The sequence below is a fragment of the Taudactylus pleione genome, unplaced genomic scaffold (genome assembly GCF_031769625.1).
Source record: "Taudactylus pleione unplaced genomic scaffold, aTauple2 ptg001547l, whole genome shotgun sequence".
Lineage (NCBI taxonomy): Eukaryota > Metazoa > Chordata > Amphibia > Anura > Myobatrachidae > Taudactylus > Taudactylus pleione.
Window position 1 is genome coordinate 348,675 of NW_028285944.1, and position 25,570 is coordinate 374,244.

Consider the following 25,570-nt stretch of genomic DNA (forward strand, 5'->3'; position numbering starts at 1 on the left):
GACTCAGAAATTGCTAACTTCCATGCACGCTATCAGGCCTCAGGCTGCGTTGGCCATCTCAGGGATAATTTATGCACGCCCCTGCAACGCCGTTGAAACAAACAGGCACGCCTGCATTCGCCCGACCACCCCCACCCCATTACCACCCACAAACGGCACTTCCTGTCAATCACTCTGCGATGGGTCTGCGTAGTCACTGTGGTCGCGTTCCCCCAATCGTGATGGCTAGTTTGCACACACGGACTGGGATGCATGCACATGCGCGGTATGCAACAATCGCCCGATTGCGTGTGTAATCGCAGTTTCGTATGGTAGTGAATCAGACCCCGGGAGCACAAATCTCTTGTAGCGCAGATAAGGGACAGCCTCTTATCCCCTGATTCCTCTAAGATGAAAACTCTTGAGTTAAAGCCATAACCAAGTAAGAATTCCTCACCGAGGGCCAATTCTGGAGCTGGATGCAAATGCGCTTGTGTAATGCAAAAGGTTTCACGCTGTCCATGAGCAAAACTTGAAGAGATATTTTCAGATCCACCTTTCTCACTGAACTTGTGGCCCCTTGCACTTTGAGAGGTGAATAAGGGGAGATCTTGCGCAGGCGGATAAACGTAAGGACATGGACACATACTTTAGCCAAAGCCTTTGAGATGTGTCAGTAAGGGTTACACGTAACTTTAAATACGTTACGTACAAAGTGGTAAGTCTGCACAAATGAATAATACAACTTGCAATCAGATCGTTGCACGTATATTTGCCCTTTATTTAAGGGTGCATTTATCATATGCTGTGACAGGCAGGCGAGCCAATAGATGCAGCCACAGTTGCATCATGTCCACATTTGAATCTGGTTCTCTATCTGTTAAGTGTATGGGCGGGTGGAGAAATTATTTTATTTGACAACTGTGGCAAGATCACGGTAAGGGTGTAGTCCCCTGGATATAACAGTTCCATTTGTAATGCCTTTTATCAGCCTCTCACAGGTGGTCTGGCAATCAAGGCTGCTAATCAGCTCGGAGTCCTGTCTACCAGATAGAAGCTAAAAACCTTCCCAGTGTTTTTGACACACAACACATGAAAAAGTAATCTTTTCGATGAATATATAAAACCCCATGTCTACTCCTGGTGGCGTCCATGAAATGCAGTCCAAATATTTGTATACATGATTTGTACCACATATCTTATTCCCTGAAACTTCGGGCTATGACCCATCCTGTAGACTTTGCTCAGATGATGATAGAACTTATTTCTCTAAATAATAGACCACAACTCCTCTGCTAGTGCAGGCATTGCCAAGCACAGGGTTACCTCATTTATGACTAACTACAGAGAGGAAGTCTGTCTGCCAGTTCTCCTGTGATTTGCTCTTTTACTTACAACTAAACTATTACCTCGGCTCCTACTGTCACACACTGCTTAAGTTACACAAAGGACATTTTCCTCCGTTCCTTGTTCCTGTGGTCCAGTGTATTTCTCAGGGAAGATCAAAGGACCACAAAACCCCCCAACTCACATTTTCAGATATGAACCGTGAAAGTAAAACACATTGGCCCTCATTCAGAGCCGCTCGCTAGCGGCCGTACGCTCGTTCCGAGCGATGTTTGCACATCTGCGCATGCGTACGGTTTTTAGTACGCATGCGCGAACCAGTCAGTGCGGCCGAAAATCGTTTGTACGCTATATAGCGAGTGCCTGCTATTTTGAGTGACAGAATGAGGCGTATGTGGGTGGTAACAGGGGAAGGTGTTTGAAAACGGGGGAGTGGAATTCGAACGCAGGCGTGCTTAAAGGTCAAAACGGGCGTTTTATGGGAGTGCATAATTAATCCAGCAGCGTCATTGACCACGTCACTTGGTTTTTTTTTTCAACTCAGAACTGCTCGCAAAATAGCGGTTGAAAAAACCAACCACAAGAATAGCGAGCAGTTCATACGCTGTACGATGTACTCGATTAATCTAATAAATAGCGGACATGACGTATGGTGCGAGCGGCCAGGGGGCGTTTTTATCAAATAAACGAGCGTATGTTTTGCTCGCTCGTTCAGACTTAGAGGTGTGAACAGACTGCAATTTGCGAACGGATCATTTGAATAGCCACCCCTTGTTTTTGAACGAACGACTGCAAATAGCGAACGGCTCTGAATCAGGCCCATAGTTCCAGATTTTCCTGACTCTCCGCTGCAGCTTAGATGAAAGTATTACTCTACTACAGACAGATGAAGCTCTTCAACCATTTATAGGACAGTGCCCTGATAGGATCAGACACAGGTCAAGCAGAAGAAAAAGCAGACACTTCAGCTGCTGTGACATCACTGGCCCTGCAAATGTATACATTTTATACAGGAAAGTAGATTTCTAGGCATATTGCAAACAAAGTGTAACAAAAACAAATGTAAGCACCTAAAACATACTTGCCTACTGTCACCAAAAAACAACCCGGTGGTTCCCGAAAATCGTGTGGCACTCTCAGCCGGCCACAAAAGTGGGCAAGACTACCGGCTGGCTGCCACCCTCCCGCAGCAGTCGACTTGAGGGCGGTCCGAGGGGGGTGATGACGTGATTCACTCTGAATCGCATCATCTTGGCCCCGCCCCCTGCTTCACAATGCCGGTAATCTCAGGGGGCATGATGACAAGATTGCGCGCTCACACACCCAATGCCAGGTCTCATCACAGTCACGCCCTGTTCTATGCCGCGCCACGCCCTTGCCACCAGAATGTCGGCAACTATGATCTAAAAGTGATACATGCACCTTCAATTTAAGACATAAATAAGGGTATTATTTACTAATTAACGAGTTTTAGACTCGATAATTCTAATTTCCTATTGCCGCAATACGTGGCTATAAGAAATGATAGATCGCCCAGGTGTACTATTATTTATCATAAGCAGGGACAGGGGCTCCTACCTGCGATTTGTAAGAAGGGAAGTGAGCGCAAAAGCAATCATTTAACTTCTCCGTCGGGAGCCGGCGCAGTTTTGTACATGCACGGTCTGCTGACCACACATGTGCGACGGCCAGTACCACAGACATGCCTACTCTCCCGGGATGGGTGGGAGTCTCCAGAAAATCGGGTGTTGCTCCCGGCCCCTTCCCCCCCGAAAAAGTAGGCAAATCTCCCGGCCGCTGCCACCCCCTTGTATCCCCCTGCATCGCGTCAGACCCCCCACGCATCCTCATACATACACCCCCTGCAGCAGAGGAGGTCAGTGACGTGACTAGCGCTGAATTGCGTCTGCATGGCCCCGTTCCCTGCTTCACAATGCTGTTAATCTTGACATTGTGAAGAGGGGGCGGGGCCACAATGTCAAGATCGTGCGGTCTTGCCCCCTGCTCCGCCCCAATACTGCATCATCACAGCACTCCGCCCCCTTCTGCAGCACCATGCCCCCAACCCCCCCCCATGCCATAGAAGCCTGGCTACGCTCTCCCGGGAAAAAGCAGCTGAATGTCAGTAAGTATGCACTACCAGGGAAAGTAGCCCATAGACTGCAGCGGCGTTAGCTGCCATGGAAACGACGGAATACTTTGGATTACATAGCTTTGTAAATCTGACAGATTCTATGGGGGCTACAGCTACTGTCAGAAATGGAGGGACGGCGGCAGATTTGGACATATCGGCTGTGGGCCCGCCTTCATACATTTGGGGGGGTGATGATTTTGGAGAGTTTTAACATGGGTGTAAGAGTACGTGAGGGGTGCCAGACAGAAACCTGGTGCAAATGCTATTGATGGAGACCCACATGCATCTTTGACACTTTGATTATGTCCACTATTGCAACTTGTTAGTGAATGCATTTTACGCCTGCAAATTCTTGCCCAATTACTTTGAATCCCTGTATCTGCCCCTTTGGTGCTTTTTATTTACTTCTTCATTAAAAACAGTTCTTGTGGCCGGTGAGCTTGCTATGAAATGCTCCGATCTTCACACTGGCTCACATTGGGATTATGCTGATCCTGTACATTTCTACATTATGCAAAGTTTGTCATTCGTAGTAAGTTCTGCCTAGTCAGGAGAAAGGTACCAGTCCAAGAGGCTGTATAGTTCCCATCCAGTTACACAGCTATTTGCCCCTCCTGCCTTCCCTATAACAGCAGGCCTGGGATTCATTTTTCTGTGCCCCCATTGCTGTTTTGTTGCCCCCTGATTATTGCCAAGGACAATTGTCCAACCTTCACCATGTCCCATCCATACAAAATTATATTTTATTTACATACTTCCCCACTGTCACAGGCAGGACAGGCCCACAGTCCCAATTTTAAGGGACTGTTTCTTCATCATCATAGTCAGGACTTTAGTAACAAAAGGGCAGGGGGACAGCCTATTATTGTTATTATTTTTGATTTATGTGGCACCACAAGGGTTCTGTGGCACCAGCCATTGGCAAAGTACATACAGGATTACATGAGATCCAGAAACTCTAGACATGCATGGCATGCCCCAAAGTGTCTCAGCCATAGGGATGGCTATCGAAGGGGTCACCATGGAAGATGCCATTGGTGCTTTGCATTGATGGCATGATAACATCAACGGGAAACCATTAATGGTTTCGACCATCGATGGGCATTCCCACTGTGGGCGGCTGGCCAATCAGGGAAGGGAGTGTAGGATTAAAGGTCATGATGGGGCGGCGCTACGGTGAGCCAATCAGAGAAGGGGACGGTACTGAGCATCTCAACAGGGAGTGGGACCTGAAAAAAAAAATCACTGCATATCCTGAATCAGAATGCAGATATGTCCACATACGCCAAGTAGCCCCGTTTTGAGCGCCATGGCAAAGACAGAGTACCAATATGAGCGGCCATGCCTTGCCTCCCGCCACGCAATGTTCTGCTTGATCTGTGACTTTACACTAGCTTCATGCCAATTCCTGTGCGACAAGTGTCCCTGGTACACTGTGAGCGACTTTCTATGCGGATACAATGCCAAATGTAGGAAAAAGTACGAGCCGCTACCCGTGGAAGAGCATCTAAGTCGTGCCGAGCACATTGCACCATATGGTGCAAAAACGCTAGGTGAATGAGGACACATCTGTAGGGCGGAGATACGCAAAAATGCATACATTTGCATCTGTGCGTGGCCGTATGCTAAAACTCGCTATTTGTGTCCATGGAAAGAGATCGTTGGACTTAGAATCAGACCCTACATTTTCATAAATGAAGCATGAAGCATTATTCAGTCATCTTCTATTGAGTGGTCAATATCATCAGGTTATGCAGCTTGGTTGTGGTAGTGGTTAGCATTACTGCCTCACAGCCCTGAGGTCATGAGTTCAACTCCTGAGCAAGGCAATATCTGTGTGGAGTTTGTATAATCTCCACATGTTTGCATGTGTTTTCTATGGGTGCTGGTTCCTCCGATACTCCAAAAGCATACTGGTAGGATAATTGGCTTCTGACAATAAAAAATAAATAAATGAACCCCAGTGTGTATGTGTGTGCCCATGTGATAGGGAAGACAGAGTGTAAGCTCCACTGGGGCAGGGACTGATGTGAATGACTAAATATTCTCTGTAAAGTGCTGTATTTTATGTGTGCACTATATAACTAACTATAAGGGGTATATTTACTAAAGTAAGAGTTTTTCGAAGTGGAGGTGTTGCCCATAGCAGCCAATCAGTTTCTACGTAGCATTTAACTAGAACCTACTAGAATATAATAGCTAGAATCTGATTGGTTGCTATGGGCAACATCATCCACGTCTAAAAACTCTCACTTTAGTAAATATACCCCTAAATGTCACAGAGCTGTCCAGGAAATATTTTCTTGATAAATTGCATTGATAAGTTATTTTTTATCCCAGTGAATAAAAGAAAAAATCATATGGATAAATAGTGTTCTTGGTGGGTTACTCGGCCATTCTGCTGACTGTCGCCTTTCTCCATTTCATGCAGACTACACTGTATGTGCACTTTAAAATACAAATATGGGGCCTGATTCAGACCCACTCGCGAGCGGCTGTCCGCTCGCAAGTGGGTCGATGTTCTGGACTGAGCATGCGCACGACGGAGGGAGCTCCGTCGTGCGCATGCGCCAGACGCGACGAGCGAAGGAAAGTTCTTCGCTCGTTGTGTCCGATCAAAGGGGGCGTGCTGTCAATGTTGATTGACAGCACGCCCCCTTTGGTAGGCGTGCCGGGGGCGTGCCTCCCTGACGGGGGCGTTCCCACGGGAACGCCTCCCGTCAAAAGCCGGCCCACTGACATCACTAGTGATGTCAGTGGGAGTGATTTTGGCTCTGATAGAGCCAAAATCACTCCGGAGCTTGCGGTTGAAAACCTCAACCGCAGGCTCCGGCTCGCAATTTCGATGGTCGCGATCGTCTCGACCATCGCGGCCATCAAAATGCACGCTCGTATAGCCTGTGGGTGGTGACCCACAGCTATACGAGCGTCCAGAAGGACGCTCCATTTTCATGGAGGCCGGCCCTCATTCAGAGCGTGCGCTCTGCTCAGAGCGTACGGCTCTGAATGAGGGCCATGGTCATTTTCAAGCATTATTAGAACTAAGAACAAGGTAAAAATGTTGGTAATGTACCAATAAAATACACAGATATTAAGCAAAGGTTAATGCGTTTCCTGAGGTAGCTGTCTCATGTGGTCTCTTTATATGCCCTACCGCTGATCGCAGTTCAGATCTGCAGGCAAGTCCGCTCTGTATGCAGATACGGCGCATTTTATGAACTGTGCATGCGTCCGAGACGAGCACACACAATTCTGAGCAAATTCAGAGTTGTAGGCACCTCAGTTACATCTCTATTTGCAGCTTAGTGGGTGTACAGGACGGCAACTGGGCAGGCGGCGACTGCCCGCAGTATTAGTGCGCTGTGGGCGCGTAGACCGAACTGTGGACTATTCAGAGTGATTTCAGATGGATCTCTTGCACCATATATAATATTGGAAGGAGTGCGCTCTTGTGCTTTCTCCCTCCAGCATTCTGTAGGTGGAACAGAGCCGGTGGTCACTGGGACCCAGGGCACTCCAGTCAGGAGGAGTCTGACCTCTAACATGCACTAGTGCGCATGTGCAGCATCTCCACGTGTCTTTACTCCCCAGCGTCCATGAGGACAGTTTGGACTTCAGAGGCTCCCACCAGGATACATGCCAGTGTGGAAAGCCGTGCTCGGATCAAGTGTCTGATCCCAACATCGGCACAGCTGCAGGGACACATCCCTGGCCGGCGCTGTGATGCTGTTTCTGCTCCCAGCGCCTGGTAAAGTGTCCGTCAGGACTTGGCTCCGGGTGCCGGCTTACTATAGCCCGTCGCCTGGTAGCCTTGAGACAGCGTCGGGCGCTTTGGGAGATTGGCTCTGGCCGCGAACCGCAAGCAGTTAATAGGAGGCAGACGTGACGAGCCAATCACGGCTCGCCGCGTCATAGCCCCGCTCTCTCGCAGCATCTTGTATTAGATGACGCTCAGCGGGAAAGAGCAGTTTGACGGCGGAGGGGGAGGAGTGAAGACTTCCCGAAGAGAACATACGCGGCAACAGTTCCTGCGGCCGCGGAAGAGGCCAGAAGACGCCGTGAACAAGAGAGAAGACAGGAGGAGCCAGCTGGATGTGGAGAAGAGGCGGCGTCGCTTACCAGGACAGGTCAGCGGCAGAAGAAGGAAGTTGAGGACCGGAGAACTGCTGCAGTAGTGGGAATCAAAAGAGCTAACGAAGCTCCCCACTGCAGCCTCTCCCAACGTACTGGTAGGTGGCCTTGGGCCACCGGTATTAACCCCTCCTCTAGGCCCATGGGGCACATTCAGGCATTAGACCTGTGGGCAAATATGTGGGCACAAGGCACCCTACACTCTGGGCCTGATTGAGAGATTTACGCAGTAGCGGGCATTCGGCCCTATAGGGATTAATTGCCCCTATTAGGTGCAAGTGACCTGGGTATTAGACCCAGGTCACTAATTGAGTAAGTAGGCGGGCACTAGGCCCGTGCCATCAGCCAGGCCCTAGGCCTGTACCCATTCAGGAGGGCACTAGGCCCAATTCAGTAAGCCCCACTGTAGGCAGGCACAAAGGCCTGAGCCCTGTATAAAGTGGCCCTGGGCATTAGGCCCAGGCCACTAGCTGAGCCTCTACATTAGGCAGGCCCATAAGCCTGAGGCAACATGGAAAGGGGATTCTGGGCGGTAGGCCCAAGTCCCTCCTGTGCCCCGCAGTAGGCAGACACAATGCCTGAGCTGACCGGCCCATTGAGAGTGGTTCTGGGCAATAGGCCCAGACCACTGGTATATCAAGTAGGTAGCCCCATGTGTAAATGTACAAGAGAGGTGTGAATTGCTGTACGGCATTCACCCTCACTGGAACCCCCTGTGGAGAGCTGTAAGGCTCCCACTAAAATAACAGGTAATTTCCCAGTCACCAAGAAGAGGAGCTGGCCAGCTGTAGTTAGGCAGGTAACAAACATTTAAAGGGACAGCCCCGTGTTTTACTCTTGTGTGATTACCGTCTGTGATTGTTGTCCCGTGCAGGGCAAAAGTTTAGTGGTTATTTGTTATACATGCCGCACTACACACACTGTAAGTTGAGGGCGATGTTGTCATAGTATGTGTAGTAGCGTGACACAGGTTTAGGCCCTGCACGGCTGTGGTGTTTGGTTATCTCCTTACAGGGACCTGTAGGCGAGTGACCGGACGATGAGCAAGAGTGAACACGGTGAGCAATATCTGTACATACTCTCTCTCTCACTGTCTGTTTCTTTCTGTCAATCTTCCTTCTGGGCGGACAGTGGTCCTTGCACCCCGGTGCAAGGTCGGGTCTTCACCTGCTGCGCGAGTACCTATAGGTGAAAACTCGGGATCTGAGGCCAAAAGTGCCAGTGATGATCTTCACTTAAAATCCGAATCTTTTTGTAGTGGTCCTCGGTCCGGTAGGGTGTGTCGGTCACCGTGAGGATGGACGGTTCTCACATCATCTCCTTCCTCCTAGGTAGTTGTGTCTGTGTCCAGTTTGGAATTCCAGGACCATCTGTTCAACATATGGCCTGAAGGCGAGAGGGTGCAACGCGAGGTAAGGAACAGAAGTACACCTGCACGACAGCAGGCACCGCACCGCACCCCTCTTACACTAGTACCAATGGGCCCGACTTGCAGCAGCGAATATTGTAGGCGGCAGATGGCAGAAAGTGTGCACGTGCAGCAGCCACCCAGAAGTGGATAGAGAAACCCCCACTGGAGCCATCGCAGTAGGCACAGCAACTGCATACACATCTGCCATGCATCCACTTGAGTGACTCTATGGCCACGCAACATGTCTACCTGAACTGAGACGCTGGAGCCACACTATTAGCATATGGGATCGCAGTCGCAGTCATCGGCACCCTCATACATTGTCCACTACACACCTGCGTTTTTTTCCACCACTCCCTAAATGGTGCTTTCCTGTCAATCACCCTGTGTGGAGGTAAGCAATACATGCTGGATCGCAGATGGGTTTTAGCGGCATGCGCAGTTTACCGAAATTCGCTCATTCGCCAAAACATCGGCATAGTGTAGAACTCTGAATCAGACCCAATAACCGCAAGTAGCCTATGCGACCACGATACACAGAGGGACTTTGGGGCTATCATCCGCCGATGCATTCACCCGGCTCACACCCGGTTCACTACAACAATCAGCATTACTCTAAGCTCCAGGCTGCTATGTTCCACACAGATTGCCTACCGCTGTTACATCTGTGTGTCTTATGGTACTGGTTCTTCTGCCAGATGTGACAGTACACACTGCTATTACTATCTGCTGTCACCCTACACTCTGGGCCTGATTGAGAGATTTACGCTAATGAAATCACAACTGCATACTCTCACGGATGATCGCAGTTGCTAAAATATGCTAATGCCCTCCAAAGCACCGCCGAGCACAGGGACGCCCACTGCTGCCTTCTCATATCCGTGCGACGACGTGCAACAGTGCAAACATTGATACTATCGATGCAAATCGGGCAGTAACGCAGCATGTATGTCATGTCTGACCAGCCTGCAGCTCGCATGACACGCGGAGGGCTCTCATACTCCTAAGGTGATCGCAATGTCTAATTTATGCACGCCCATGAAATAGCATTCAAACGGTTAAACATGCCTGTATTTTTCTAACTAGCCCCCCCCACACCACCCCCAAACGCTGACCACCTGTCACTCACATTGCAAGTGGTTCCTGTGTATGAGAGTAATCGCAATGCGATCGCTGCACATGCACAGTGCAACATTTGCGCATACACAATAGCAAACAATCACTCTCATTCTGAAAAATTATTGGAAAGGCGTCCATCTCTGAATTAGGTCCTCTGCTAATAGAGGAGGCTGGGGCATTTGTGCGCTGAGGATGACTACTTTCACAGGCGGATGGATGGGGTTGGGAGGCGGTGTGGCCAATTCTGACTGTAACAAGCCACATTTATTTCGGTATGCAGTCAGGAAGCTGACGGTCGAAATGCTGACCGCCGGCTTCCCAACTGTGCAGTCCCGACAGGGGACAAACGATAGGCGTTGAAATCCCGACACCTATCATTATCCCAACGTCGGGAGCCCAACGCCTGGCATACCGAACAAAGGTAAGCGGGCCAGCGGGCGTGGACAGCCGCAGGGGGGGAAGGGGGAGGGTTAGGTTAGGGGCTCTCATGGGGGACTTAGGGTTAGGCACCCCCCTGGGAGGGATAGAGTTAGGCTAGGGGAAGTGGGGGTTAGGGTTAGGCACCCCCGGGGGGGGAAGGTTAGGGTTAGGCACCCCTCCCGGGAGGGTTAGGTTCAGGCTGCGGGGACGGGGGAAGGGGGGGTTTAGGCACTTAGGGGGAGTTTGGGCTAGACACTAGGGGAGAGGTTAGGGTTAGGCACCCCTAGGGGAGGGTTAGGAGGTGGAGAGGGTTATGTTAGTTAGTGTACTTACCGATCAGGATTTTCGGTGGTGACGGTCTTCCGGCGTCGGGATTAAAACCACCGGACACTCATAACGATCCCTTTATTTACGGGAACATAATAAGGCTGCATACTTCTATGTATTGCAGAGCTTAGTACGACAGTTGTCACTTATTCCCCCAGTCAGACAAAATCGAGCGACCGGACGATCTGTCAATCAAAATCCACATTGCTCTTTTAATAGCTGTGAAAGTTACGGCCAGTTTACACTTTTCCAAGCAGACAAGTGTACGTATTATTCCATCCTGCTCAGGATTACAGGAATAAGGCAGAGAGCGGAAAGTAAAAAAGCAACCGCGTCTGGGCGCCACATCTGTTTTTCATATCTGGCTTCATGAACGTTGGTCTGTCTGTAATAATGTGACCTGTTTATTTTTTGACCTGCTCTGTGCAGGGAAGGGGCTGCCCACTGTACAGTGACTGGTTCTCTGCTGCTTATCCAGCCCAAGATTAGTCTACGAGAGAGAGAAACAGCTGCCTGAGCAGTATAAGAGCACTGGAGGACTGGGGAGGATTTTCATCCAAAAGCATTTTATGTCCCTTCCAAAATCACTTACACCTTTTTACGGTGCAGCTTGGCAGATGGAGGGCAAATGAGCAGCAGATTTAAAAAACGTACAGGGTAATAATAGTCCAGGACTGATCCGCTCACCTCTCATCTATTAGGTGTTAGCTGGTCTGATCTGGGCAGAAATAGAAGCAACCTCTTAGTATCAGATATGTGTGTGGCGGCCATTTTGTTCCTCATGCTGACTAAAAGATATGACATTTATATAATAATAGCTTACTAAAAAAGTATATACTGTAACTGCTTTGTTTTGCTATGAAACGCAACTGAGATTTTCCTCAGGTGGCGGCCAGGTACATATAGGGCTGTTTTATGTCTGGATGGGGTTGAAGGGCCGTGTACAAATGCCTCCCTCCCGCCTTGAAGCAAAAAATCTAGGGAGGTTGGTGCATGCGCAGGATGTTAGACTGTGTATGCGCAATAATCCGGCATTATATTAAGTCACTGGAATGGGTGCATTGTATGCAGTGTGGGCCCCCCAGGAACCAGGGGCCCATGTGCACCGCCAATGGATACATAATCTCAGCTTCCAAAAAATCCCTGCTCACCTTATGCTTTATAGGGAAGGTTATTTCAGAAGAACAAATGGGAAGTGCATATGGGCCCATTAGTCAAGGAGACCCCACGTTGCCCACCCTGAGCCCAAAACTGTGACAACCGTCGTCGGGGGTAGTAATGGGACTCTGAGTGCCCACTAGCTGGTCTGAGTCCCCGACCGCATCTGAAGCGCGAATAATGATGAACCTTGAAAGGAAATATGGGGCTGACTCTGGCACAGTGACCCAGTCTTGGCCATCTTCTGCCATGGCGCCAGTGATATACTTCCGTCAGGCGGAACCTTAAAACTGATCCATAAATTCTTGTGGTCTCTGTCCCGGCATGAGAATAACGGTAAATAGTCCGATACCAGGCTATACTATACTATACTGACAAATTGCAGCAATTAGAGTTGTCAGTTCCCGGGGAACATTTGTGAAGGGTCTTAAAGAGACCCCTATGGCTTAAATGAATTATGAGAGTGTTGGGATATCAGGACTGTCTTTATTGCATGCAGCGTTTTATTAGTTTTTTACACTTTTTTTAATTCAACATATGTGCCCAGAAGGGATATAGTTGACATCCTGGCTGTCGGAATGCTGGCGATCAGGTTGCCGGCGATCAGAATTCCGACACCAGTGAGAATCCCGGCGTCACCATTCCGACGGTAAGTAGTAGGGTTAGGGAGTGGGTTAGGGTTAGGCACTAGGGGGAGGTTTCGGTTTAGGCACCAGGGGGGTGAAGGTTACGATTAGGCTGCGGAGGGGGGTTAGGTTTAGGCTGCTGGGTGGAGGTGAAGATTTAGGTATAGGCTACGGGTGGTTGGGTTAGGTTTAGGCTGTGGGGGGAGGGTTGGGTTTAGGTTGCGGGGAGGGAATATTAGATTTATGGGTAGTGGTAGGCAGTGTCGGACTGGTGCATGAAGGTCCCACAGGGGGAATGCAGTGATAGGGGCCCATACTTAGGGGTGTGTCCAGCCTCCAGAAAGATTTGGGTAACCATTAGAGCAGGGGTTCCCAACCACGGTCCTCAAGGCACACTAACAGTCCAGGTTTTAGGGATAGCCATACTTGAGCACAAGTGACTTAATTAGTACCTCAGTTATTTTGATTTAACCATCTGTGCACAATCATGGATATCACTAAAACCAGGACTGTTAGTGTGCCTTGAGGACCGAGGTTGGTAATCACTGCATTAGAGAGTTTATGATCTGGGCCTCTGTAAAAATATACAGTATATATAGTAAATACTGCTAGTGCATGCATGATAATGTACTAGATAAATACCAGCAATGCATTGTAGAAAATATAATCCTGTGCAGTATAATGTAACATATGTATAATGTATAATTCAAGTGCAGAGTTTGGAACCTGATGCTTAGAGGAGGGGGTGTGCCCCCAGACAGTGGGGCCCACCGGGGGATTCCCCTGTACCCCTGTTGGCCAGCCCGACCCTGGTGGTAGGTTTAGGATACTAGTATCCTAAATCTGTCGGAAGCCAGCGTTGGAATTCTGACAACCAGGATCCCGACATCCCGTACACAACGCTGCCAGAAATGGGTGAGAACCTGCTCTCCACCAGCTGAGATTAAAAAAAAAAAAAAACCCTTTGGCAGATTGGAAAGTAAAAGTAAAAATATTAGAAAGTGAAAAAAAGTTAATGAAAAGTGAATTTAAAAAGTTATTAAATAGTTATATTCTTTTTTGCCATGTGTGTGTTTTTATTTTATTATATTCTCTTATAAATGCCTTTTATAGGTCATATGTGTTCAAACGAAAAAAGCCTATGGTGTATTGGTTGCCATATACTAGTATTTAATTTAGATAAATCTATTAATTGTTGCAAAACAGTTTGTTTCAAACGGTGATAATAGTATCAGTTTTTAGAGGTGATATTGACACTTAATATAGATGTAATTTAGTAAGCAACAAATTAAATCAGTGTGTTGCCCATATTAACATAATCATCCAATGGTGTCTATCTGGTGGTGCAGCAATAAACACACTAACGTATATACAGTATCTGATTAAAATGCTGGTTTAGTGCCTGATAAATATAGTGCTGGTTCAAACAAATCAGCTGAATGTCTGGTTGGAAGTGTGTGTGTTGTATTTCTTATAGGGATTTATGTTTTATGTAGTCACATTGATATTGGGGCTCATTGCTGCCTGATAAATATAAACAGTATTAAATAAAATCCCTATTAATGAAGTATCACGGCTTTCACATATGTATACGCGATAACTGCAGGGGGTATTGTCTGTCAATGTATATTGGTGATATTAAATCTGTGTATTACCCAGATCTCCCTCTGCCTGAATACAGTCTCACTCTATGTTGATACTACTCAGTGGTAGATAGGCTCCAAAAATGAATGACTCGTGTCACGGGTATATTTTACCGAGTGGTTAAGGGTGATCCTGTGTGCTTCCAAACAGGACACGCTGTATGCTTCCAGCAAGACACGCTGTCTAGTGATACAATGCTGATGTGAATCGTCTATTAGATTGCCGCTGGGGTCTTGCGGCTCTGTTAAATATTCAGGCACCTTATAATATTACTTTAATTCTGTGTGTTACCCATGTGGTAACATAATCATACAACTTGTATCTGTCTGTTAGATGAGCAATAGTCACACTTGCATCTCTATTTGATTAAGATGCTGACTTGGTATCTAATGAAAATAGTGCTGATTTAAACAAATCAGCTATGTGTCTGACTGGACATGCGTTTGCAGAATTTTGAATTTTTCTCTGGAGTCAGCTCATAATCTAGCTGTGGCTATCACAGTTTTACAATATTCTAGCACGAACATTATAATATAAATAATATATATGAAAACAATATTAAACACAATTTATATCCTATTTTCTCTATCATATTAAGTCGATGGCATCTTTTAGCCTAAGTAGGGACCTGGATAGCAGAAAAGATCGTTGGAATGAAAAGATGACAACTATTTTTGGAGAGACTTTAGAAGAAAATACCCCCCAAAAAACCAAATGGACAGAGGATCTTATAACACTCAAAGATCTTCTATACAAACAAACTAAAACCATATGGAATAAAATTTCCTTTGAAAACTATCTCAAACAAAACTTAGTACCAAGAGGCCTAAGGCCAAAAACTTTCCCTGCCTTTGAAATAGGTGATGATTTGAAAAAAGAATGGGAAGCATCACTTTTAAAATGCTCAAAAGAACTAATGGGAATACTTATCAAACACGATGCACAGAAATTAGAAGAAATAGCCAAAGAAATAAAGAAGACCAGTGAGAATTTGAAAGAATATAAAAATTTGGAAGTTTTACAGAAAATGTATGACAAATATAAAAAGAGATGATTTTGAGAGAATGGTGAAGGAAAGGAAACAACAAAAATTCACGAGAGAGAAAAATGACTTTATCAACAATAGAATTTTCAGACGGAATAATAGAAGAAGGAAACAAGAAAAACCAGTTCAGTCCAACTACACTACAACAGAAATGGAATCCTCAGAAAGTGAAATGTCCGAACCCAGTTCAAGCAATAAATGGACAAGACATTTTTTAGGGTCAGGCCAGGATCCAACAGACGGCCCTGTAAAAAAGATCAGAAGGAGAACTAAAAAACCTCAAAAAAAGAGAAATGAGAGAATGGGAAACACGATCGCGAATTAAACACAAAGTGTACAGGAAATAATCGATACGGACAGATTGCAAATTATCAACTTATCAGATAGAATTTTGAACACCTCAGAGATAAATGTCCTCTCTAGAGGACTTACTTTCTCTCCTACCAAGGATATGAATAGATTTGATATTGAGAAGGATCTACAACTCTTTGTAAGAAAACTCCTCTTAAAGAAGTTCTTTAGCCAAAAATCCACTCATAATGACTTGGATGATAATATGGAAATTTTGGAACAACAAGCCTTACAAGATCTAGAGGATTTAGAGGAAGAATCCAATAATAATCAAATGACTAGAGAATATGTTCCCTTCAAAATGAAAAGGAAATCTAAATTCACTTCAGCCCTAAACATCTGTCCCCAAATACAAGTTTTTCAAAATGTAGTCTCCAAAGATCTAGAATGATGTCATGAAAATAAAAATTAAATCTAAAAGAACAAATAATACTCGCCCTGAAGGAAATACAAACCTGGAAGGAAATTATCATCAAACCATCAGATAAGGGGGCAATATTATATCTTGAAGAGATATACAAACAATTAAATGATGAAGAATGCTATAAGCGTCTGATTTTTAATCCAACAGTGAATTTCAAAAAAGAATTCCATCAAATAATCAAAAAAACTTTGGATAAAGGAATCATTAATCAAGATGAATACAATTGTTTATGGGCTGAAAATCCCAAAATTCCTACTTAGTATGCTCTACCAAAAATACATAACAACAAAACATGCCCACCAGGAAGACCTATAGTTTCCGGTATGGGAAGCTGAATTGAAAACGCTAGTCGTTACGTAGACGCACATCTACGAGAATTTGTGTTACAATTACCTTCCTATATTAGAGATACAACCAATGTTCTTAATAAAATACAAAACATGACAGTATCTAAAGAGACCTGGGTATGTACATGCGACATCGAATCGCTCTATACCAGTATCCATCACAATATTGGAATAGAAGCAGTGAAGTACTTTCTAAGCATGAAATGAGAAAATTATCATAACGTATTCTTATGTGAACTGTTGGAATTTATCCTAACTAAAAATTACTTCATCTTTAATGAGAGTTTCTTCTTGCAGACCCGAGGTACAGTTATGGGAACTATGTGCGCCCCGACCAGCACTAACCTGTACCTCGGGTGGTGGGAGAGAGAACATATTTTTAACAAACAACTAGAAAGATATACCAAACATGTAAACGCATGGTATAGATATATTGACGATGTCTTGATAATCTGGGAAGGGCCACAGGAAAAGCTTTTTGAATTTATAGAGACATTGAACAATAATTCCCTCAATATTTAATTAACTATGGACATGAGTAAAAAACTAATGACTTTCCTGGATCTTCAAATAATGATAACTGATTCAGGAGAGATAACTACTGCCCTATTTTGAAAGCAAACTGCTATGGATAGTATACTACATTTTGATAGCTCTCACTATCCAGCCACAAGAAAAGGAATCCCAAGGGGCGAAATGCTTAGAATGAAAAGGAATTGCTCAGAACAAGAAACATTCAATATTAGAGCAAAGGAACTAGGAGAATGCCTCCAACAACGAGGATATAGTTAAAAGATCTTTAAAAAGGCCTATATAAACACTAACAATAGGGATAGGAGAGACCTTTTGATTCCAACGATAAAACAAAATATTCCGGACAAAACCAGATTCATAGGCACTTTCTGCAATCAATGGAAAGATATACGCCACATTTTAGAAAAACACTGGGATGTTCTCCTATCAGATAAAGATTTAGCAAGGGAAGCATTAAGCAGTCAAGAAGAAAATCACCCAGCATTAAGGACAAATTAGTACACAGCCATTACTTAGGAACACATGGACCATCAAGAGACAAACTAAATGGATGTTATCCATGTGGACACTGCAAAGCATGCACATATATTAAGAAAACAAAAGTACTTGTAGATAGATATGGGCAGAAAAATAACATCAAAGGCTACATTAATTGTGATACTACAGGGGTGATCTACTGCCTCGAATGTAGCTGCCAGAAAAAATACATCGGCATGACAAGCAGAAAATTGAAACAAAGACTTCTTGAGTACATAGGAAACATTAGAAATGCCAATAAGGATCAAGCGAAGTTTAAACACATTCGGTATGGGATCCCGGCTGCTGCATGACTGGCTGTTCGATTCCCGGCTGCGGCAGCCCGACAAAACAGCAGAGCCCGGCAGCGGAAGCCCGACAGCGCTGGAAATCCCGATCGTCCCTAAGGTAAGTATAAACTAACCTAACCAACCCCCCTAACCCTAACCCTCCTTAGGGGTGCCTAACCCTAACCTCCCCCCTCTAAGTGCCTAACCCGCTGCCTAAACCTAAGTCCCCCGGGGGGTGCCTAACCCTAAGTCCTCCCCAGGGGTGCCTAACCCTAACCCTCCCTCCCCCTAGCCTAACCTTAACCCTCTCAGGGGGGTGCCTAACCCTAATTCCCCCCCGGGTGCCTTAAACCTAACCCTCCCCCCGCGGCTGTCCGCTCGCGGCGCCCGGCATCCCTTTGATTGAGATGCCGGGGGCCTGTCTCCCGGCATCGGGAAAATGACAGGCATCTAGGTTTTAGACATTTAACCCTAGGCGGGATAGAGGATTCGGGAAGCCGGCAGTCGGGATTGCGGCCGCCGGCTTCCTAAATGTATCCCATTCAAACAACTTACGAGTGTGGCAAGACATTTCTCAAAAAATCATGAATGTAATCCAAATGATCTCAAAACCTATGGAATCGAAAAGATACAATTAGGAATAAGAGGGGGGGACCTAATGAGAGAACTGATGAGGAGGGAAACTAAAATGATCTTTCTCATGAACACAGTCATCCCAAATGGTATGAATGAAAATAACAACTACACAGCATTGTTGGAATAATTAAATGAGGCTGGACCCAGTAAAGATACAAGAAAATCTTGACAAAATTTTTTTTCAGATTCATACAATATCAATACTCACTCTCCATTGGATTTTAGGAACAATATAACTATCATGATACACGATGAAACATCCATAATACATTTTTCTACCTCAGGGTCCTTAGGGATCCACAGGGATACCTTGGGGTATAGGTCTTGGCTCCACAGCCATGGGCACCACAGAGTTAAAGATGTCCTCCCAGGATGCACTGGGCCCCCTCCTATACCCCGCCCCCAGGCCAAGGCACCTCAGTTTTCAGTAGGTGCCCGGCCGGGAAGCTGGGTCATCGCAGAGGGGGGCTGTGTAACAGCCCCTGAAGATCTTCAAGAGCGGTAGCATAGGACTGTCCAGCGGACGTCCATGCTACCGCTCCGACACCCCCGCCGGCGCCGACCACCGGTAGTGATCCGGGGAGCTCGGCGGGCTCTTGGGGGTTCCTGCTAGCGGAACCTCCGGGGGCCTGGGACTGTGGCCGGACCTACGGGGGGCAGCAGGTAAGCAGTGGGCGTCTGCGGTAGGCGCCCGCTGAATCACAGTCCGGCGTCCCCAGGGCTGGGGGCTCCCTGGGGATGGCAGTATAGTGGAGCCAGGCGGATGCCTGCGCTCTCCACTAGACCACCAGGGATACGGGGCTGGAGCGTTGCGGAACACGCTCCAGCATCCCGGGGGGTTAATGGCCTGCCAGGGGAGGATGCCTTCCCTGTAGCGCACAGGAGGCTCCTCCCCATCACTGCTGTCGGCGCCTTACATTAAGGTTTTGGCGGGCTGAGGCAGTGATCCTCCTCAGACCCGCCTCCCTTTATCCTCCGGCGGCCATTTTATGTGACAGACGCTGTGGTGACAGGGTGCGGAGCCTGGGGTGCCCCTTACATACCTCTCCTCCAGTAAAGGTCAGCGTATGTAGCGCTATCACTGCCAGGCTGTAAGTTTGTGTAAGTGATAGTGCACTTAGTGCAGCGTTTCTGCATTGTATGTGACTTTATGCTAGCGCTGTGTGTGTGTGTGTGTGTGTGTGTGTGATCTTTTCTCCTGTCAGCCATTTTAGCTATCCCTATTTCTTCCTCTTGACCAGCCCTCTCAGTGCCAGTACTGTCAGGGTAGGAATTTACCTCACAGTTTATGATTTATTTCTATGAGAGGAGAGTCACATACCACTATGTCCAGTGAGGACTCTGTTAGAGGAGCACCTCTCCTATTTTCCTGCTCCAGATGTAAAGCAGGTGTGGGGGAGGGGGCGGTACTCCAGGATGGGTTATGTGCTGCATGTTTGGCTGTCCCTGGTAACTCTGCTGTACCCAGCACCTCTCAGGAACCACCTTGGGCTTGTTTTGCACAAGCCCTGACTGTTCTTGTAAATAGGCTTGCAGCCCCTCCTACGTTTCCACAATTGGGGTTTGCACAGCAGGCGGTAGTCCCGCCTCCTGTTCTGGGAGTTCCGGGACCGATAGTAATGCAGTGCCCCCCGCAACAGGTCCTTAATCAGGCTGACCCAGGTTTGTCTGATTCTGGGGTGCGGAGCACACAGCAGGATCAATCCAGACCTGCTAAAAGACCGTTATTGTCATATCCATCCGCTCAGGATGATGAGGATGACGGGTCGTCTGATGAGGGCGAAATTCTAGATTTGTCGGACACTGACACTCCTCAAGCAGAGGCTAAGTCTAGTATTTACATTCCAGGCCTCATACGGGCAGTCCGTGCGGCCATGGTAATTATTGACGACAACTTACCTGCAGCGCCTACTCATGCTTATTTTAAAGAGGTTAAAGGAGCTGCAGCAGTTTTCCCCCTATCTGGTCAGCTAGTTGATCACATGGAGGAGGCCTGGAAATCTCCAGGAAAAAGATTTCAACCTCACAAGCGTCTGGCACATACTTATCCCTTTGCGGAAGATTATTTCACCAAATGGGAGTCTCCTCCTCAGGTGGATTCTCACGTTACGCGCTTAGTAAAGAGCGCAACTTTGCCTATGCCGTCTATGTCTTCTCTGACGGATACTACAGACCGTAAGGTGGAGGTGTGTCTTAAGTACATCTATTCCCTTGCTGGAGGAGCATCTAGACCAGCTATGGCTGTCTGCTGGGTGGCCCAGGCTATGGAAAGGTGGGTGGACGCTTTGGAGACATCATTCGCTTCTGAGGGTACCAGCGAACAGGTTATGTTAGTGGGTAACCTTCGGGATTCCACTACGTACATTAACGAAGCAGCTTTGGATTTGAGCCTGCTTACTTCTAGGATTTGTGTGGCGGCTGTGGCCGCTCGACGCTCCTTGTGGTTACGTTCGTGGAGGGCGGACGCTGAATCCAAGAAAGGCTTGGAATGCCTACCCTACAATGGACAGGTCCTGTTTGGACCAGCCTTGGACAAAATAGTAGACACGTTGGCGGCTGCCAAATCTGCGTGTCTACCCTCAGCCCCGACTCCGTCTGGGTCTAAAAATCCGTCCTTTCGGCCCTATCGCCCTCTGGGAAAACCTAGGGTTCAGTCCTTTCCGAGACCTTCAGGTCCCAAAAAGACCACTAAGACCAAGAAGCAAGCTTGGAGTACCAGACGTCCAGCTGCCAAGCCGGACAACAAACCCTCAGCCTGACGGGTTGGGCCTCCCCTTGGGGGATCCCAGGGTGGGAGGCCGATTTCTGCAATACGCCCAGTGTTGGTTCAAAACCACCACAGACACTTGGGTACGGGAGGTGGTATCTCAAGGATATGCCCTCTCCTTTCGCAGAAGGCCTCCTCATCAGTCCTTCAGATCCAACGAAGGCTCTAGCGATCCAAGAGTCGGTGCGTTCTATGCTTCAAATGGGAGTAATAGAACCTGTTCCGTTATCCCTGAGAGGGACCGGATATTACTCCAACCTTTTTCTGGTTCAAAAACCAAATGGATCATACCGACCTATACTCAACCTCAAGTCCCTGAACAAGTTTTTAAGGGTCCCTCGGTTCCGGATGGAGACTCTGCGTTCTATTGTTTTAGCTATGCAGCCTGGGGATTTTATGGTGTCCCTGGATATTCAGGATGCTTACCTGCATATCCCCATTGCCAGGGTTCATCAGCGCTACCTCAGATTTACAGTGTTGGACCTCCATTACCATTTTCAGGCCCTACCGTTTGGCCTTTCCACGGCTCCTCAGGTGTTCACAAAAGTAATGGCGACCATGGCGGCACACCTGCGGTTGAAGGGAGTTCGCCTGTTACCTTACTTGGACGACCTTCTGTTGTTGGCAGGGTCGTCACAAGTCCTTTGCAGCCATCTACAACTGACAATATCGGTATTGCAGGCTCACGGCTGGATAGTGAACTGGAAGAAGTCCTCTCTAATTCCTTCTCAGAGAATGGTCCATCTCGGGGCATTGTTGGACTCTCAGCAACAGAGGATCTTTTTGACGGAGGAAAAGATAGCCCTGTTGCAGTCCAAGATACGCAATGTTCTAAGCAGTCACCGAGTGTCTCTTCTCTCGGCGATGAAGTTACTGGGATCCATGGTGTCAACGTTCGACATGGTGGAGTATGCCCAGTTCCACTCCAGGACTCTACAAATGTTGATCCTGTCCAGATGGGACAGAAATCCCCGTCGAATAAAGACGCAGATGATCAGGCTCACTCCGGAAGTGTGCCTGTCTTTGACGTGGTGGTTACAAAAGTCTAATCTCAGCAGGGGACGTCCGTTTTGGATTTCTGATTGGGTCCTTCTAACAACGGATGCTTGCCTTCGGGGCTGGGGCGCTGTGACAGGCCCACATGTCTTCCAGGGCCGGTGGACGTCGGAGGAATCGAACCTGCCAATCAATATATTGGAATTTCGAGCAGTGTTCAGGGCGCTGCAACATGCAAGACCGTTCCTGCTAGGGAAACCTGTGCAGGTTCAGTCAGACAACGCCACCACGGTGGCTTACCTAAATCGTCAGGGAGGAACTTGAAGCCAAGCGGCTCTAAAGGAGGTGTCCCGCATTCTGACTTGGGCAGAAGGCAATCTGCCAGCCATTTCAGCCATCTTCATTCCGGGTGTGCTGAATTGGGAGGCGGACTTCCTCAGCCGCCACGATGTACACCCGGGGGAATGGTCTCTTCACCAGGAGGTGTTCCAACTCCTGGTGGACAAGTGGGGTCTTCCCGAAATAGACCTCATGGCCTCCAGACACAACCGCAAGCTGTGGGCGTACGGATCCCGAACAAGAGACATGGGAGCTCTCCTGGTGGACGCTCTGTCGGCACGGTGGAACTTCCAATTCGCGTACCTGTTTCCTCCATTCTCCCTGCTGCTTCGAGTAATTCGAAAGTTCAGGCAGGAAGGAGGCAAGATCCTGCTGGTGGCCCCGGCGTGGCCCAGAAGGAGTTGGTACTCGGATCTCCAGTGTCTATCCATCGACACTCCTTGGCTGTTACCTCAGAGGCCGGACCTATTGTCTCAGGGTCCTTGTCTCTACCCGGACCTGAGTCGGCTATCTTTGACAGCGTGGCTCTTGAGGCTTCCCTCTTGAGGTCCAAGGGTTTCTCTAGAGCGGTGGTAAATACCATGTTACATGCTCGTAAGCCGGCTTCAGCTAGAATTTACCACAGGGTGTGGCATACCTATTTTGAGTGGTGTCGCCCTAAAGCGTACGATCCTCACGAGTTTAGAATATCGAGAGTGTTGGCTTTCCTTCAGGCAGGCTTGGATTTAGGTCTACGCCTTGCTTCACTGAAGGTGCATGTTTCTGCCCTGTCGGTTTTGTTTCAACTAAGGATTGCCACGCGGCCTGATATCCGTACCTTTATGCAGGGTGTCCTTCGCATCCAGCCTCCCTATGTCCATCCGGTAGCTCCATGGGATCTGGCTGTGGTCCTGAAGGCGCTACAGGATCCTCCATTTGAACCTCTGGGTTCTGTGGATCTGAAATGGCTTACGGCAAAAACAGTGTTCCTTCTGGCTATTGCTTCAGCCAGAAGGGTGTCGGATTTGGGGGCTCTTTCGTGTCGTCCCCCATTTCAAATTTTTCATTCGGACAGGGCGGTACTTCGTACCCGTCCCGAATTCCTTCCTAAAGTAGTGTCTAGTTTCCACATTAACGAGGAAATTGTGGTCCCAGCCTTTAAGTCATCTGATCTCTCAGCTGGTGAGGCTTCTTTGGATGTGGTACGGGCTCTGCGGATTTACATGGACCGTACCAGTTCTTTGAGAAAATCGGACTCTTTGTTCGTCCTATATGGATTTCATAGGAGGGGTTGGCCTGCCAATAAACAGACTTTGGCACGCTGGATCTGCATGGCGATCTCTGAGGCATACACTCACGAGGGACTCCCAGTGCCACCCTCTGTGAAAGCTCATTCTACAAGATCTGTGGGACCTTCGTGGGCAGCTCGACGTGGCGCCTCAGCTCTTCAGCTTTGTAAGGCGGCCACGTGGTCCTCTGTCCATACTTTCGTCAAGCATTACGCCTTTGCCACATTTGCTTCTCAGGATGCTTCCTTCGGGCGGCGGATTCTCCTCTCAGCACAGGAGCGTCCCCTCCCTTGAAAGATACTGCTTTGGGACATCTCCAAGGTATCCCTGTGAATCCCTAAGGCCCTGAGGTAGAAAACAGGAGATATGGTAAGAACTTACCTTTGTTATCTCCGTTTCTACGAAGTCCTTATGGTCCACAGGGCGCCCGCCCTGACGCCCTGTGCTTCTGTAGGGGGGTGTTCTGGTCACCAGTTTCTGTCTCCCTTTTCTATGAGAATGTGAATCTTGTGTGTTCCAGACTTTCTTCTTCCTTTTTCCTCTCTCCCGGCCTATGGCTTGATACTAAAACTGAGGTGCCTTGGCCTGGGGGCGGGGTATAGGAGGGGGCCCAGTGCATCCTGGAAGGACATCTTTAACTCTGTGGTGCCCATGGCTGTGGAGCCAAGACCTATACCCCAAGGTATCCCTGTGGACCCTAAGGACTTCGTAGAAACGGAGATAACAAAGGTAAGTTCTTACCATATCTCCTGTTATTATGAACTAGTTAAAAATGTAAATAACTTTTAAAAATATAGATTCACTATTACTTACCTTCAAAATATTTATCCTTGAATTCACCATCAACATCTAATATGTGGAGACAAGAAATACATTTACATTAAAATTTAAATTTTTTAACTATTACGAATGAATTAAGCAAAATCCACCTTAATTTTTAACGTATCAACCACACCATGCAATTAATTGATAGATCCAAACAACAGGCATAGTAGTGAATAAATCTTTCTTTGCATTTGCTCCTTAATAATTATTTTTGATATTTATATAGACGTTTAGGAGAAATGGGATAATCTACAATCATCTCACACAGTGACATATTGACAGGTTAGGATAATAGTTGACTATTAGGATAACACTTCACTCACTTTATTTAATCACCTTTTATCAATTTTTTGGACACTATTATTTTTTTCTTTTTTTTTACTTTTTAGTTAATATTAGTTATTAGTTAATAATTATTACTATATCACCATGGATCTGAGATGATCCTCTTAACACATTCACATAATAATGTATAGATTCATATTAGTACTTTTGCACAGATCCATGATTATTATTTGACATATTTCACAAGACACTATTGATACTAATATATCTCATCTTCTTTTTCTTATTTAGCTACACACTAGATACACTCTAATTTATTATCCATTGCTGAAATATATAGGACATAACATATAGAATATTTTTGATGTTTATAGAATAATATATCACCAATATTTCACTATTCATTTATTTTTATTTTTACACACCAATTAGTATATATGGGTAGAAGAATTTATCACAATAAATCACAATTAGAACAAGTAATGTACTATTAATATAGATCCCACTAAATAAATATTAAATATGAATATTTCATATACTATCATAACTATACCTATATACAATAACACTATAACAACACTAGTTATAACATCAATAAAAATAATTCTATAGCTTAACTAATAAAAAAATGAGTCATCGTTTAATTTGATA

General features: G+C 46.8%; 1 protein-coding gene across 1 annotated transcript in view; it reads right to left on the minus strand.

Moving 5' to 3' along the window:
• Positions 1-25,570, minus strand: part of AMOTL1 (angiomotin like 1) — a 157,046-nt gene that overhangs the window by 87,509 nt on the left and 43,967 nt on the right. The window contains exon 3 of the mRNA XM_088463994.1: positions 24,623-24,658. Coding sequence (XP_088320120.1) covers positions 24,623-24,658 — 36 coding nt within the window. The remainder of the gene's footprint in view (positions 1-24,622; positions 24,659-25,570) is intronic.